The sequence below is a fragment of the Ahaetulla prasina genome, chromosome 9 (genome assembly GCF_028640845.1).
Source record: "Ahaetulla prasina isolate Xishuangbanna chromosome 9, ASM2864084v1, whole genome shotgun sequence".
In the NCBI taxonomy this organism is placed as follows: domain Eukaryota; kingdom Metazoa; phylum Chordata; class Lepidosauria; order Squamata; family Colubridae; genus Ahaetulla; species Ahaetulla prasina.
In genome coordinates this window covers 2,464,980-2,480,321 of record NC_080547.1, presented here as the reverse complement: position 1 = coordinate 2,480,321, position 15,342 = coordinate 2,464,980, and the positions used below count along the sequence as shown (strand labels likewise).

The 15,342-nt window shown below is 43.3% G+C and overlaps 2 protein-coding genes across 3 annotated transcripts in view; both read right to left on the bottom strand.

The window, feature by feature from the left end:
• Positions 1-10,587, bottom strand: part of NCAPH (non-SMC condensin I complex subunit H) — a 24,533-nt gene extending 13,946 nt beyond the window's left edge. The window contains exons 1-8 of one of the 2 annotated variants that reach the window (XM_058194385.1): positions 9,543-10,587; positions 7,741-7,978; positions 6,521-6,614; positions 4,670-4,762; positions 3,032-3,170; positions 2,062-2,177; positions 1,426-1,618; positions 152-243 (exon numbers count right to left, since the gene is read on the bottom strand). In XM_058194385.1, coding sequence (XP_058050368.1) covers positions 152-243; positions 1,426-1,618; positions 2,062-2,177; positions 3,032-3,170; positions 4,670-4,762; positions 6,521-6,614; positions 7,741-7,973 — 960 coding nt within the window. In that variant the 5' untranslated portion in view covers positions 7,974-7,978; positions 9,543-10,587. The remainder of the gene's footprint in view (positions 1-151; positions 244-1,425; positions 1,619-2,061; positions 2,178-3,031; positions 3,171-4,669; positions 4,763-6,520; positions 6,615-7,740; positions 7,979-9,542) is intronic. The other variant, XM_058194386.1, reaches the window with a different exon arrangement.
• Positions 9,642-15,342, bottom strand: ITPRIPL1 (ITPRIP like 1). Its single transcript, XM_058194640.1, has 2 exons — positions 13,685-15,342; positions 9,642-9,840 (listed from the first exon to the last, which is right to left on the bottom strand). The coding sequence occupies exons 1-2, from the start codon at positions 15,220-15,222 to the stop codon at positions 9,642-9,644; spliced, it is 1,737 nt and encodes a 578-aa protein (XP_058050623.1). The 5' UTR covers positions 15,223-15,342.

Below are 15,342 nucleotides of genomic sequence, written 5' to 3'. Positions count from 1 at the left end.
GAAAAACCTCTAGAAAGAAGATTTGGTAAGAAACCTGGTAGTCCAAAAGATGGTGGCATCTCCTGGATACAAATTAAACGAATGATGAACTTCCATGTAAGATCACTGCGACAACTTCTTTTGACACAACCCAGCAACCAAATTTGCTTACCTCGCTGTGGGTTTCACTGTTCCACTGAGTAAACAGAAAGTCGGACAACGAAGGGCAAATGGCGGACTTTTCAGCGCAACGTAGAAGGATGGCTAGATAGGATAGCAAAAACAGGGCAGTTCAGCAAGAAATCCGAGATTGGAAGCTATTCAAATCTCTTTATGTCAGCGAGCTCTCCAGTCTTCCCCCATTGGCTTCGCTTGTGAGAAGTTTGCCAAAAGTGATCACGTGACCCCGGGACACTGCAACCGTCATAAATAAACGCCAGCTGCCATGCGTCCAAATTTTGATCATGTGACCAATGGGGTTGTAAGCGTGAAATATGTTCGTAAGTCCTCTTTTTCAATGCCATTGTATCTTTAAATTGTCACTAAATGGATGGTGGTGGTTGTGCTCCTCCAGCAGCCTGTGGAGCTGGTAGCGAAGTCGGACAGCGATGAGGCTGAGGAAGAACATGGGCCAGTCCTAGAGGCTGGGGAAGGCCCGGATGAGGGCTCTGAGTCAGAGGCAGAGGTGGGGCCAGGGCCATCGGGGAGTGAGGTGAGGACTCCAGAGCCTCCAGAGGCTGACAGTAGTGAGGCAGAGGAACAGGAGGAGCCTGTTCCTAATGCATGCACAAGAAGAGCTGCCAAAAAGCAAGAGCAGCTCAAGCAGAGAGGACGACTCGGGATTAGGGCCAAGAGATGATTGGCCCCTCCCATAAGGCTTAAAACAGACCAGCAACGGCGTTTGGGCTCTTTGCCGGAAAACAACGTTGATAGAATTGCTCTTTGTCTTGCTGTATTTATTTCTTGTCGGCATCTTCTGCTTTTGAACTTTTGCCAAGAAAAGCCTTTGGCAGTTTACCTAATTAAACCAAGGTTGGTGATAAGGCTGAAGAACTCTGTTATGAAGATTTTGCTTTGATTTAATTTGGACTACGCTGAGAATGAGTTAATTCTCAGCTGTTCTAATAAAGTCTGTTTGTTTTTGAACTGATTGCGTCTACTACTATCTAGTTGGGCCTGGGTCACAACAGTTGTATGTACCTATTCACCTTGAAATAAAAGTTTGAAGATTAATAATTTGGAATGGCAGAAAGAGGAGGAAAAAGGGGAGTGAACAGCAGTAATTTCTGTGAGCTGCATTTAGGTCAAGGGTTAGAGCAGGAATGGTGGAAGACCGAATGTGATTTTTGTCCTTCTTGCCCCGTAACAATACCAACACACTCAAAATATGTATTACTGTAATTAGAATAGTTAGGATTAGGGTTACGACCTATTTGTCACACCTACTTTTTAAATCAGTCACTTTCACATGAGAAGAACTTGGTATCTCAGAGGTCCCAGAAGAAGACGGCAGAGGAATGACCATGGAATCGAACAGGACTTCACTGAGGTAGCTGTGCGTGTGGAGGGTGGTAAGGAAGACCCCAGCTGTACTGCATTCATCGAAGGACGAGGCGGTTTTTTGGAACATGGGATCACTCTGAAGATAAAACCAGGAAAAAAACTATAGACGTGGTGGCTGAATTAAGAGCAGGGTGGATTTGATTTATATCAAGTCATCATGATTTAAATCACTAGCAAAAAAGGCTTGATTTAAATCAAGTCGATTTAAATCATGATTTAAATCACTAGTAAGAAAAAGTTTGATTTAAATCATAATTTTTAAAGAGCAGCTGTCATCTCTGTCCCGCAGCGGCTTGTCCTCTGACCGGCTGTTGACTCACAGACAGTCCCAATATTGCAGAATATACACAGCCTCATATGCTACATAGCTCAGCTCCATTTCATGCTGCATAAACTAAATCATGAATGTATCTTAAATAGAAAACTATCTTTAGATAGATTTTTACTCCAAAAGCATTTTATTAAAATACGTTTTAATAAAACATTAAAAAAACAGAGTCACTTTTATAGAGACCTCACCTCACATTTGCGCTCCGTCTCGGAGGCATTGATGTTATTCAAATTTTGCTCGATGGTTTTGTTCTTCCTCTTAATCGAACGCTTCTTAGAATGATCCAAATCTTCCTTTTCGCCACCTAGAAAAGGAAAATCCAGGAGTGGAATTTTCTGCAGCATTTTTAACAAAAGCTTGCTGAAAATATTGTCAAATACAATTTTAGTGAGAAAATCCAAAACCCCAACGATTGGGTTTTTTTTTTTTTAATTCACTCATTAGAAAAAAAAATGCTGCTGTGGCCCGCCAGCAGCCAGCAGAGCTAGCAGCAGAGTTGGACAGTGAGGAGGTTGGGGAGGAACTTGGGCCAGTCCTGGGGGCCAGGGAAAGCTCGGACGAGGGCTTTGCATTGGAGGCAGAGAGGGAGTTAGACAGCAGTGAGGTAGAGGAACAGCTGGAGCCTGTTCCCAGTGTGCACATGCTCAGAGCTGCCAGAAGACAAGAACAATTAAGAAAGCAGGGTCGACTCGGGAGTAAGGCCACACCTTGGAGGTGATCGGCCCCTCCCATAGGAAACAAAAGAGGAGCAAAAGGGAGGGGGATTTTGCAGGAAATAATTTGTTCATTCGGTCATTTCAAGAGTGGAAAGTTCTGTTCGTGACTCTAAGAGACTCTATGCCAAGTTTTGCCTTGTCCTGCGTTTGGAAGCTAGTTATCTGGCAGCTTTCCAAGCGAGATAAGCTTTGTGTTGATAAATATTCCTCTGAAAGACTGTTTGCCAAGCCTTGCTGACTGCGAATGAAAGGAATTCACAGTCGTGTAAATAAAAGGGGTTTTTGTTGGGACCAAGACTCTGCTTAGTGCTTTTTAAGGAAGCCTAGGTCAGAACAGCGCCATGTTTTTTGGCTCTGATGTTCAAACGCGCAAAGGAAATGAAAAATAAATAAATCCTACAAACCGAATTATACGCTCAGTTAACAGCAACAAAAGGCCCACCTGCATCCTGGTTATTCTCAGTCTCTGAAGGTGCAGCATCTCTGCCCAACCCTCCAAGGACACGATAAACATCTGCATGGACAGCGTCCACTCTCACCGCGTAGATCTTTGCGCTGGCGTCAAGGGTACCAGCTGCTACCTGTAAGCGCAAAGGTAAAGAAATGTCATAGATCCCAACCGGGGGACAGAGTTTACCTCTTAAATGTCTTTGAATAATACTCAACCGAGCTGTTATTCTTTCCCTTTTTCTTTTCTCCTCTACCTGTTCGCCTGAAACTAGAGCTTTCAAAACCAACACGGGAGATCAGCTTAATTTAGAAACAGGACCAGGAATATCAACCATTGTTTTCACACTTCAGCAACTATTACTTTTGCAAGTCTTTCTTTGGACGTGGAGTAAGGCCCAGGAGTCTCAGGAGGAAATAGAAGGTGGACAGAAGGTGGGGTGAGGTGGGGATGGCTGATCTTTATTTCCTGTTTCTAAACAGACTTCCAGATAGATTTGTTTCATAAATCTCTAGAATCTCTAGAATGGCCAGCAATCTCTACAATGCTGGTCAGATATTGGAAAGGGAGGGTTCTTCTGAAAGGAATGGAGCGTATTTTGGGGAGTGTAAGACACACTTTTTCCCCACCCTAAAAGAGGGTGAAAATTTGGGTGCGTCTTATACACCGAATGTAGCCAAAAACACGAGGCACGAAGGTGATGATCGAACCTTTTAGACACCAAGTGCCCAAACTGCAGGCACGCGCATGCCCAAACTGAAAGGTGCGTGTGCGCAAACACACACATGTGTGGACGTGGGCACATGCACAGCAAATACCCAAAGACCAGCTGGCTGGCAGGAGGCAGGGCATCCCAACACTGGCAACACGGCAAGAGGTCAGATCTTTTTCTTTTGTGAGCTTCTGTTTCGTTGTTTGCAGGGAAACCAAAACTCATGAAAGAAACACCATGGAGATCTGACCTGGGGCGACGGCGCACGTGCCAGCAGAGAGGGGTCTGTGTGCCACCTCTGGCATGCGTGCCATAGGTTCACCATCACAGGTTTATGGCAATCACTGCAGCCTGGAACAGCTGACTGGGGGTATTCCAAGGGGCCGATCCACCCACCAATCAGGCTGCAATAATGTGCTGAAGCTGACCTGGCTGTTCGCTATTTGCTGCAAAGACTGTCAGAGTTTGGAGCAGCAAGCAAAACACAAGCAGAGGAGAGGAGTTTCAGTTTTAGTTTCAGAGATCAGCACAGCATGCAGCTTTAGAACAACTGGCCTAAGCCACGCCCAGGCTCCTTGCTGTCTCCTTCCTTGTTGCTCACACAACAGCAAATACTGTTTCAGTTTCCAAACAGTCTCACACACTGACAGGATGCTAGCCAGATGAATATCGATGGATGCTGCTAGGCAGAGGCAGAATGTGGTGTTTTTTTTTTCTTATTTTCCTCCCCCAAAACTAAGGTGCATCTTATACTCCGAAAAATACAGTAACCAAAAAGAAAAGGTAGTTTCGTGCTCATCGCACAGTCATCACAGTCTTTCAAACCAGTCATGCACAACATGCAATATGAAAGATAACCCAACGTTCGCTGTTCCGATTCTATATACATCTAAGAAAGTCGAATTAGGAAGAAACCTGACCTTGAAGTTGGTGAGTTCGGAGTCTTTCTGCTTGAGTATTTCAGTCATATAGTCAATGAGGTGTAAGCCAAATACGTTCTTTGTGGTGATTTTCTGGAAAGAAAGACACAGTTAAAACAACCACAAAAAAAGATGGTGAATAGTATGTTTAAACAATGACCACAACTGTGCGCGTCACCGAGCTCAAAAAACTTCAGCACTTTAGTCTCTGAAACAGCAAGCCTACGATCTTAAAAGATTTTGGATTCCTTGCCTAAAATTGAGTAGCACCACTTATATTGATATATTGACCATCAATTGTGTTGCAAATGTTGTCCCTTGATGAAGGTGTCTTTTCTTTTATGTACACTGAGAGCCTATGTACCAAGACAAATTCCTTGTGTGTCCAATCACACTTGGCCAATAAAAATTCTATTCTATTCTATTCTATTAATATTAAATGCCACTAATAGTTAAGGACTATAAGTGAACCACAAGAATACTAACAAAGGTCCATGCCACAAGCCCTGCCTTAAAGAGAGGGAGGGGAGTAACTTCAGCTGGATATTCGAGAACGTAGGCCGGAGTCTCTGAAGATCCTGCTAGGGCAGGGGTGTCACACTCAAGGCCCGCAGGCCAAATCTGGTCCGCGGGTGCTTAGATCTGAAATATCAAATGACCGGCCTGTGGTGGCTCTGCCAGTCAAAAATGGGCCATGAGGTCTCCCCCACTTTGGTTGGCAAAGTGCTGCAGGAGGCCGTTCAGGCCAAAAACAGGCACCCGGGGGGGGGGGGGGGAGGGGAGGAGAGACGCTTGATGCCCCGTGCCCCATTTTGGCCAGCAGGGTGCTACAGGAGGTGTCCATCCTTTCTCTCTCCCCCTCTCCTTTACACACACACACACACACACACACACACACACACACACACACACACACACACACACGGAGAATTACAATGCTGATCCAGCCCTTGAAGAAATCCAGTTTGACACGCCTGTGCTACGGCAATTAATTTTCGCAATGGGCCACATCAGAAACTGTTTTAGTGGACTGAACCAAATGAGCTGTAAAGGTGCGTGGGCAAAAACGCACAAACATACATAAATTAATAATAATAATAATAATAATAATAATAATAATAATAATAATAATAAGAAGAAGAAGAAGAAGAAGAAGAAGAAGAAGAAGAAGAAGAAGAAGAAGAAGAAGAAGAAGAAGAAGAAGAAGAAGTAGTAGTAGTAGTAGTAGCCCCCCCCCCCCCAAAAAAAAGACCCCAACCCACGTGGGTTGTCCAGATCTGTGTTAGGCCCTTCCTTGTTTTGAGATTTCACTAGATATGCCCTATTCTTTTCAGGCACAAACTGTTTTAAAACTTGTTTTGATCTATTGGTTTACAAAAAAGAAACCTAAGGAAGTTTGATGCAGCAATTAAGCTGCTGGAGCAGAAGCCAAGAGACTGGGAGTTCTGGTCCTTCCTTGGGCAGGAAAGCTGAATGGGTTATTTATTTAGCGTATGGCCCATCATACATGGACTAGCACATTATATTAACACGTGAGCAATACATATGAAAAAAGCTGCACGGGTGTCTTTGGGCCAGTTACTCTGTCTTAGACCCACTCACCCCACAGAGATGCTGCTCTGGAGAGGTGGGGGATGGGAAATAAAGAGGGAGCATTTGTGAACAGCCTTGAATTCTATGAAACAAAAGTGGGCATCATACATATATCAATAAAAAAAATCTCACAATTCCCACAGTCAAGTGAAATGTCAACTATTTTGTGATCTTTCATGGAACGCACGGTCCTAAGGCTAGTAAGTCAGAACAGTTCTTTTGTAAAGTTGTGAGAAGTGAGGCAGAAGTATAACTCACATTTTCTGTTGAAAGCTTGATGCACGTGGAGTAATGTTCTGCAATCTGAGCATTGGACAATTGTGGGATTGCTGGCAACGATGTCTCTGCTTGCCTACAAGACAAGTGCAGACATAAGGGCATGTCTGTCTATCCGTCTGTCTATCTCTATCATCATCTATCGCTACCATCTACATTTATCTACATCTATCTATCAATCTATCTTTACCATCTACATCTATCTATCTATCCATCTATCTATCTATCTATTTATCTATCGCTACCATCTACATTTATCTACATCTATCCATCTATCTATCTATCTATCTATCTATCTATCTATCTATCTATCTATCTATCTATCTATCCATCCATCCATCCATTTATTTATCTATCTATCATCAACATCTATCTATCTCTACCATCTACATCTATCTATCTATCTATCTATCTATCTATCTATCTATCTATCTATATCATCAACATCTATCTACATCTACATCCATCCATCCGTCTGTCTGTCTGTCTGTCTGTCTGTCTATCTATCTATCTATCTTTACCATCTACATTTATCTACATCTATCTATCTATCTATCCATCCATCCATCCATTTATCTATCTATCATCATCTATCTATCTACCATCTACATCTATCTATCTATCTATCTATCTATCTATCTATCTATCTATCTATCTATCTATCTTTACCATCTACATTTATCTACATCTTATCTATCTATCTATCCATCCATCCATCCATCCATCCATTTATCTATCATCATCTATCTATCTCTACCATCTACATCTATCTATCTATCTATCTATCTATCTATCTATCTATCTATCTATCTCTATCATCAACATCTATCTCTATCATCAACATCTATCTACATCTACATCCGTCCGTCCGTCCGTCCATCTGTCCGTCCGTCCGTCCATCTGTCCATCCGTCCGTCTGTCTATCTATCTTTACCATCTACATTTATCTATCACTACCATCTACATTTATCTACATCTATCTATCTATCTATCTATCTATCTATCTATCTATCTATCTATTTATCTATCATGTATCCATCCATCCACTGAACTTGGCCCATTTTTCTAAACTAATCATGCTTAAAAACCCCACCTCCTTAAAACCTTCAAAGCGCATCCTAGCCTCTACTGCATATTCCAGTGCAATGACACAATCATTTTTTTTTGGCAGGTGTGTTTATGTGTGTAAAAACTGCTCTTACTTGCTAGCAGGAGACAGTATGGACACAGGTGACTCAGTGCTAAACTGTAGATCGAACGCTCTGGAGCGTCTCCGCTGTTTCCTCTCCCGTTCATCGTCATTCTGCGGGCAGTTCTGCAGCACTGGGGTGCCAGAGCCACTGAGCGGCTGTCGCCTGGTGCCGGGGGACACAAACACACTGCCGGAAGAGGCACTGCCTCTGGAGCCAGCAGACTGTGGTGTTGAAAAGCTCATGATCACTAGGAAAAAAAGAAACATAATCGGAACAGACGTCCTAGCTGATAGGCCAGGAAACCCAGACTATTTACAATTACAGACTGGAAATTTGTAGGCCTTGGGGAAAATGCTCAGAAATCCTCACTTCTGTCAATGTTGGATAGGGTGATGGAACGGAGCAGTTGTCAGATGACACCTTACGCTGGTGTGCTTCGCTACTATGCGATGACAGTCTGCCATGAACTCTGAGGAGGGTAGATGGGGAATGCTTGAGGGAAAGCGAAAGTAACTTCTGTATCTCCCCGAGATGCTGCTTCAAAGTCACCCAGCTGGGAGAAGGCAGCTGCGTATCAACCTACATTTGAAGTGTCCCTTCTGAAAACATCATTTGAACCTGATTGGTGAAGGGGAGGTCAGTGATGGGAGGCAATTAAGGGAGGGAAAAGTTGAATTTAGGGATTTGGGTGCAGGATTCCCAGTTCTGGCTATGCAAATAAAATTATACCTTTTTCAACAAACGGAGCCAAGGCATTTAGGAGAAAGAGGCTAAAAGCAATAAGCGGCAGATCCATTAAGTAGCAATAGCGCTTACTTATATACCGCTTTATAATGTTTTACAGCACAGAGATAAAGATTCAAGAGAGGAATATGGGAGGCAAGTCCGGAAAAAAAAAAAAAGCACAGCAATTAAAGTATTGAAGCGTGCAAGAGATGATGGATAGATGATTTCTTTTTCATGTTGTTCTGATTTCCTTTTCCTTTGCTTTCTTTTCTTTTGTTGGGTAGGTGACACGACTAGAAGTTAGGTAGGTTAGAAAGAAAATGTTTTTTTTAATATAAGGGTGACATGATTGAAAGTTAGAATCGGAGACAGGAATAAGAGAAGGGGAGATATTAGTGTACACATTTTAATATAATAAAAGTAATAATGAGGAAACAATAATGAGAAACAATTTGATAAGACTGTAACTATTATTAAGTTATTATTATTAAGAGAAATATATAAGTTGATTGAATGTAAATAATTGTGATTAGCTTTACTAGAATAGAATTGATTTTTTTTAATTGGCCAAGTGTGATTAGGACTAGTTGAATTCGTATTAGAACGTATGACACACGCATTGATACGTTTGTTAAAGAATAAAAAAAATTAAAAACTTGGGGGGGGGAAATTGCAATACGCGGAAGTCACCCCGTAGCTAAGCATTCTGGGAGTCGTAGTTCCCACTCGTGGACGGACGGGGCAGGGCGAGTTAACACGGATCGAAAAAAGCAGAATGAAGCGAGGCCTCTCGCGCGTGCGCACTTATTCCCGTTCAAAAAAAAAAAAAAAGACCCGCCGCTGCTTCCCCCGCCCCCTCAGCCGCTTTAATCACCCAACCTGGCTCTTTTAAGCCAATCAGACGGCTGGTTTTAGTCTGCGCGCTCAGCCGAGCCGATTGAACCGTCAAATCAGAAAACAGGTCAAAGTCCCGCCCCTACTTATGTAGAACCAATCAGCGCGCAGTCTCCTAGACTACGCTTCTCCCCGCCTTTTCTTTGTGCGCGCGCGCGTTTCCCATCTTCCCACCAAGCTGCCGAATTTACCTCAAGACGGGAGTTTTTAATTGCTTCCTTCCCGTTTTGGCCCGCAAGGCGCTTCGCTCACCGGAGTTCAGGGGACGAGTCGGCGGCCGCTCGTAGCTTTCAGGCGACGATTCTCTCCCGGTCTTCGTCGGCCATGAATTCTCGCTCGGGAGACGCCGCCAGTTTGAATCGTTCCCGCGGCCGCACTGCGCAGGCGCCGAGGGTGCATGACGTCATCACGCAAGGAGCGGATTTGGAGAGGCGCGTCACGGGGTGGGCGGAGTTAACAGGTGGCGTGGACGACGCTGGGTGCATAGAGCTAGAAAAAAGTCAAGAGAATCCTCTTACAGGAAGTCCTCCAGTTTCTCCACTTCGTTTAGTGACGTTCAGAGTTACAACGGCACTGAAAAAAGCGACTTTCGGTTTTCATAGTGAACAAAATTCAGATGGATGGCAATTGGTTCATTAACAGAATTCAAGGGGTCTTGCAGGTCATCTAGTCCAACCCCCCCCCCATCCCCTGCCTTTCCCATATTGGCAACTGACTCACACTTGTGACTGCTGCAGTGTCCCGGGGTCACGTGATCCCCTTTTGCGACCTTCTGAGAAGCAAAGTCAATGGGGAAAGCCGGATTCACTTAACAACCAGGTTACTAACTTACCACTTATTAAGTGATTCACTGAATAAGTGGCAAGAAAAGCCGTAAAATGGGGCAAAATTCACTTAACGACAGAAATTTCGGGCTCAAATTGTGGGTCGTAAGTCGAGGACCACCTGTATTTGAAAAAGTTTGTGACTATGTTTTATTTGCAAGGAGCTTCCTATGGTTTGCATACTCAGAAGGTTTCGTTTTTAAAAAGAAAAAAGAATGGCTGGACTGGCTTGATTGTTAAAACTTTAATTTAATTTAATGGGTTTTAAATTTCTGTAATTTTATAGGGTGTAATTTGTATTTTAAATTTCTTTGGCCAATTGAATAAGTTTTTTAAGGGTTGTTCTTAATATTGTATGTGTTTGTGTTTGTATTTTATTTGGTTGTTCACCGCCCTGAGTCCTTCGGGAGAAGGGCGGTATACAAATTAAAATATTGTTATTATTATTATAAAGAAAAGGGGGCCTTTGTAGGAAAAACTGCACATGATTCTCTGTTCTTATTCAATCGTTCCTCTACCTGCTTAGATTTACATTGGAGTCTATTTACAGAACTGTCATTATCTGGTTAACACTATTCAGTAATTTACTCTTCCTAATTTTAACTTAATTAGATTAACATTCCGATTTATTTTGATTTCTTTTTTCTAACCAATCATATAATTTGTTCCACACTTTATAGTATTCCGACTCTTCCCTTTCCTTAATTTCCAGTGTCATCTTATCCATTTCTGCACACTGTAGGATTTTTCGAATTATTATTTACTCTCCTGGTACATACTAAACGGGTGTTGGGTGATTCCTATTGTATCTAATGGCTGTGTCCTGTGTTAGATTTTTGGGTTACAGGCTGCTTGTTCTATTCCTATCACTCTGCTTTTGTTGGCTGTCAAATTTTGCTGCAAGGAATTTTGAAATCTCCTGTCTTGAATGGGTTTCTGCTAGCGGTATTTGCTTTGCTTATGAATGGAGCCATCTCGATAGTTGCCTTCCTCTTTCAATAAGCTCTTTATCTCCTTAAGTGCCGGCATCTGCTGTGGGCCTTTAAGAAAGACTTGGGAGCTGCTTTCTGCCTCTTAAGAACATGTTTCTCCATTTCTCCTTTAGGGAAATATAATATTTTGCCTCTTAATATTTCCTCAAAATATTTCGGAGGAGTGGGGCTTCCCACACTTTGTAATGTGGCTTGTTATGCTTCAGAAGCTAGGTATAAATAGAGTTCTCTGTTATATCAATAGCATGATGGTTTTCAAATAACGGGAAGTTACAATCAAAGATTTCTTTCCAAGAAAAGAGAATTCTGACAGCCATTAATATATAATAATATATAAGTCTGAGGAAGTGCTGTGCCTTTTGAAGAATAGAATAGAATGCAGAATAATGTGGAGATCTACTCCAATCCCCTGCTTAGGCAGGAGACCCTATAAGTTACAATTCTAACAAATCACGATTATAATTATATATTCATATTTACCGCACAGAGAAAAGTTGTACGGGTAAAGCCTCAAACAATTTGTTTAGCGGCTGTTCAAAGTTACAACGGCACTGACAAAAGGGACTATTTTTCACACTTATGACCGTTTGCAGCACCCACATGGTCACGTGACCAAAATTTGGTCCCTTGGCCACGGACTCATATTTATGACGGTTGGAGTGTCCCAGGATCATGTGATCCAGAGGTGGGTTCTGACCAGTTCTGGAGAACCGGTAGCGGAAATTTTGAGTAGTTCGGAGAACCCGTAGTAAAAATTCTGTCTGGCCCCGCCCTCATCTATTCTCTGCCTCCCATGTCCCAGCTGATGGGGAGGAAATGGGGATTTTTGCAGTAACCTTCCCCTGGAGTGGGGTGGGAATAGAGATTTTACAGTATTCTTTCCCTGCCACGCCCACCAAGCCACGCCCACAGAACCGGTAGTAAAAAAATGTGAAACCCAAAACTGATGTGATCCCCATTTGTGACCTTCTGACAAGCAAAATCAACGTGGAAGCCACATTCACCTAACAACCGTGTCGCTAACTTAACAACTACAGTGTGAATCACTTAACCCAGGGGTCTGCAAACTTGGCTTTTTTAAGACTTGTGGACTTCAACTCCCAGAGTTCCTCAGCCAGCTTTGCGGGGAGTTGAAATCCACAAGTCTTAAAAGAGCCAAGTTTGCAGACCCCTGACTTAACCATTATGGCCAAAAAAAAAGCGGGGGTATAAAATGGAGCAAAATCCAGTTAACATTTCTTGCTTAGCGACAGAAATATTGAGCTGTTGTGATAGTAAGTCAAGGACTATCTGTAGGATCTAGGAACCAACTAGTTACCAACTCTGGCATCTCAGCCTTCACATCTGAGACAGAACATTCTCAACGTTTGGAAAAGAATTAGATAAATGGCAAAAAGTTTGGGATAGAAACTATGAAATTAACAATGGCAACCAATTACAAGGAAAATCTCTACAAAATGATTTACAGGTGGTATTTGCCATCTGCAAGATTAGCAAAGATGTTCAGAAACATGTTCCACTAAATGTTGGAAATGTAATCAGATATCAGGTTCTTCTTACCATATGTGATGGAAATGCCTGAAGGCAAAAAAAAAATTGGACGAAAATACATACGTGGTTAGGAAGAATGATAAAGCAACATATAGATTTAAACCCAGAAATATTCTTGTTAGGTACAACACCAGAAAACTACAACAAAGGGAATACATATCTAATATTACACCTGTTGACAGCAGCTAGAATTGTATTTGCACAATATTGGAAGAATGAGGATACTCCGACAGATAATTAAAAAGATATTAGATTGTGCAGAGATGGATAGATTGACATTAAAAATAAAGGATAAGAATCAGAATATTTCTCAACATGGGATGTGTTCTATCAGTGGCTAGATAACAGAAGTAGAAATTAGTAGATAAAAGATTATAACTAGCTACAAGTAAATAATGAAAGATTATGATTATATATAAGCAAACAATATACCATTGTTACTACTATTAGTATTAGTATTAATATTGGACTGTAAAATAACTCAAGACAATGCAATGTTCACTAAGCACTTATATTGATTGAAAAGAAAAAAGAAAAACATTTGGAAAAGTTGAAAACTCAGAAAACCGGCAGGAGACGCTGATTTTATAAGCCCAGAAAGGATGCTGTAAGAAGCTTAAGAGCAGAGTTTGCGGGAACCTTTATTTCAAGTCTAATAGAGCAAATTTCTCTGGGATTGAAATGTAGAAAAATATTGAAGAATAGCTGGCTCTAGGAAACTGATCCTACTTGAAGGGGCTCTTTGAAGCGCTACCGGCCGTTGCCCAGATCATTCTGAAGCCTACCCAAATAACCATTCCAGGACCATCAACGATGTGATACATCTCACCCAGCTTTTGTTTCACACGCTGGAGACAATGCTCCACACCTTTTCGGCTCCGCGAAGGATAACGTTATTCAGGGATGAGCCAAAGGAAACTGGCCTTTCAAAATGGAGTTGAGAGTTGCTATTCTTCAGGAGCTAACCAGAGAGTCCTCACCTGCTCTACCACCTGCACAAACTCATTTATTGCCTCATCGTGGAGGATCGGGCTTCGGGCCAAGTACTCAAAAAGGTTGAAGGGGGCGCCACTTCGGAGGTTCTTGGGCAGCGGGATTTGAATAGGCAAAGCGATGTTGCCGATGAGGAAGTGTTCGAGGTATTTTTCCTCCAAGGCGCTATTCATATACAAGAGGAGATCTTGAAGCCGTTGTGCGATTCGCTCCGGCTCCCAGGAGGACAGAGGCCCCAGAAGCAAGAGGTGCATCAAACAAGTCTTGTAATGATAGTTTGTGAGCACCGGGTTCTTCTTGTCCGTGATACTAGACTCTCTAAAAAAGATCAAGATCTGAAGACATTTCAGGTGGCAGCTGTCCTTGGGAGCTCGCTGGCTCACCCATTTGAAGAAGAGCAGCTCCTGAACGGCAAAACTTCGACGCCAAACCATGCTGTTCAGATGGTCCGTCGGGTCGTCTCCGGTGGTCAGGAAGATCAGAGAGTCTCCTTGCTGCACTCCGAGTAAGATATCAATAAAGATCTCCTTCCTCGATTGAAGTTCTAGTTTCAACCGGCAGCTTTTGTTGGAATTCTGGATCGTGAGACTTAAGTTGTACTTCTGGCCGAGGGCGTCCCATGCCTTGCTTACCAGAGCTTGGAACCACTGGGCAGTCTTCTCCCCATCCAGATGGGAACTGGTGCAAAGAACATGCATAATGGATTTGCTCTGCTCTTCTTGGCTCATTTCCCATTCCGGATGATGGAGGGAGCACACCACGTCCCCCAGCAGCCTCTCTCTCTTACACAGGCACTCTGCCTCTACCAAGATGTGGCCATGTTTGCCTGTAGCACCCTCCAAGTCACTGGTTTCAATGTTGAAGGAGTGGCCCTTGAGCGGCAATATAGGCACAAGGACGCAGAATGTTTTTGAAACCTCCGTGGACCATCCTTCAAAGGCGCTGCCCACCCCGATGCAGTTCTCCAGCAGGAGTACCTTTTGATCCCGACTCTCTTCCAGCACGTCGTTCACTAACATCTCCACAAAGTCGCACAAGCTGGACATATCGCCCGTCTCGATATGCTGCTCATAAAAAGCCTCCAACCCTTTCTTCTTGGATTCGTAATCTTCCGGTTCCGGATCGGTGTCTTCAAAGTCGTCTTCTCCGTTGGTGCTGGTGCTGGTGGTGCTGGAGCTGTCTGTGCTGGAATCGTCGCTGGGTTCCTTCGCGATGGTGCGTCTGCAGCATCCAAAGAAGATGAGGATGACAACCCCGACGTAAGGCCACCCATCCCAGGTGCCATCTCCCTCGTTGAGGTCCTCTGCGGTCCACTGCGCCTGGTTCTGTTCGAGATCCCAGTTCCAGTTCTTCTGGTCCATTTCCACCTGGAGACGCCCCATCTCCGTCGTTAGCCGCTTCTCATGCTCCTGGAGACGATTCAGGGTGGTCAGATCTGTGATGTCGTTGACCAACGGGGGGTGATGGACTAAAGCTAGGGCAGCCAGGAAAAGCAGAGGGGCTATGGCCATATCTAAGACGGTGGTCTCTGGAATGGAAGCACAAATGACAGAAGTGTTCAAAGGGTAGCCAGGAAAGAGGAAACTATTGTTTTAAACCAGGAGTTGGCAATCTTAAACACTTAAAGAGCC

Coding starts and splice junctions, on each gene's coding strand:
- ITPRIPL1 (XM_058194640.1), bottom strand. CDS start 15,222: ATGGCCATAGCCCCTCTGCTTTTCCTGGCTGCCCTAGCTTTAGTCCAT. Junction 9,841..13,684: donor GAGCAGGTGAGGACTCTCTG/GTTAGCTCCTGA, acceptor ACTTTTTTCTAG/CTCTATGCACCCAGCGTCGT.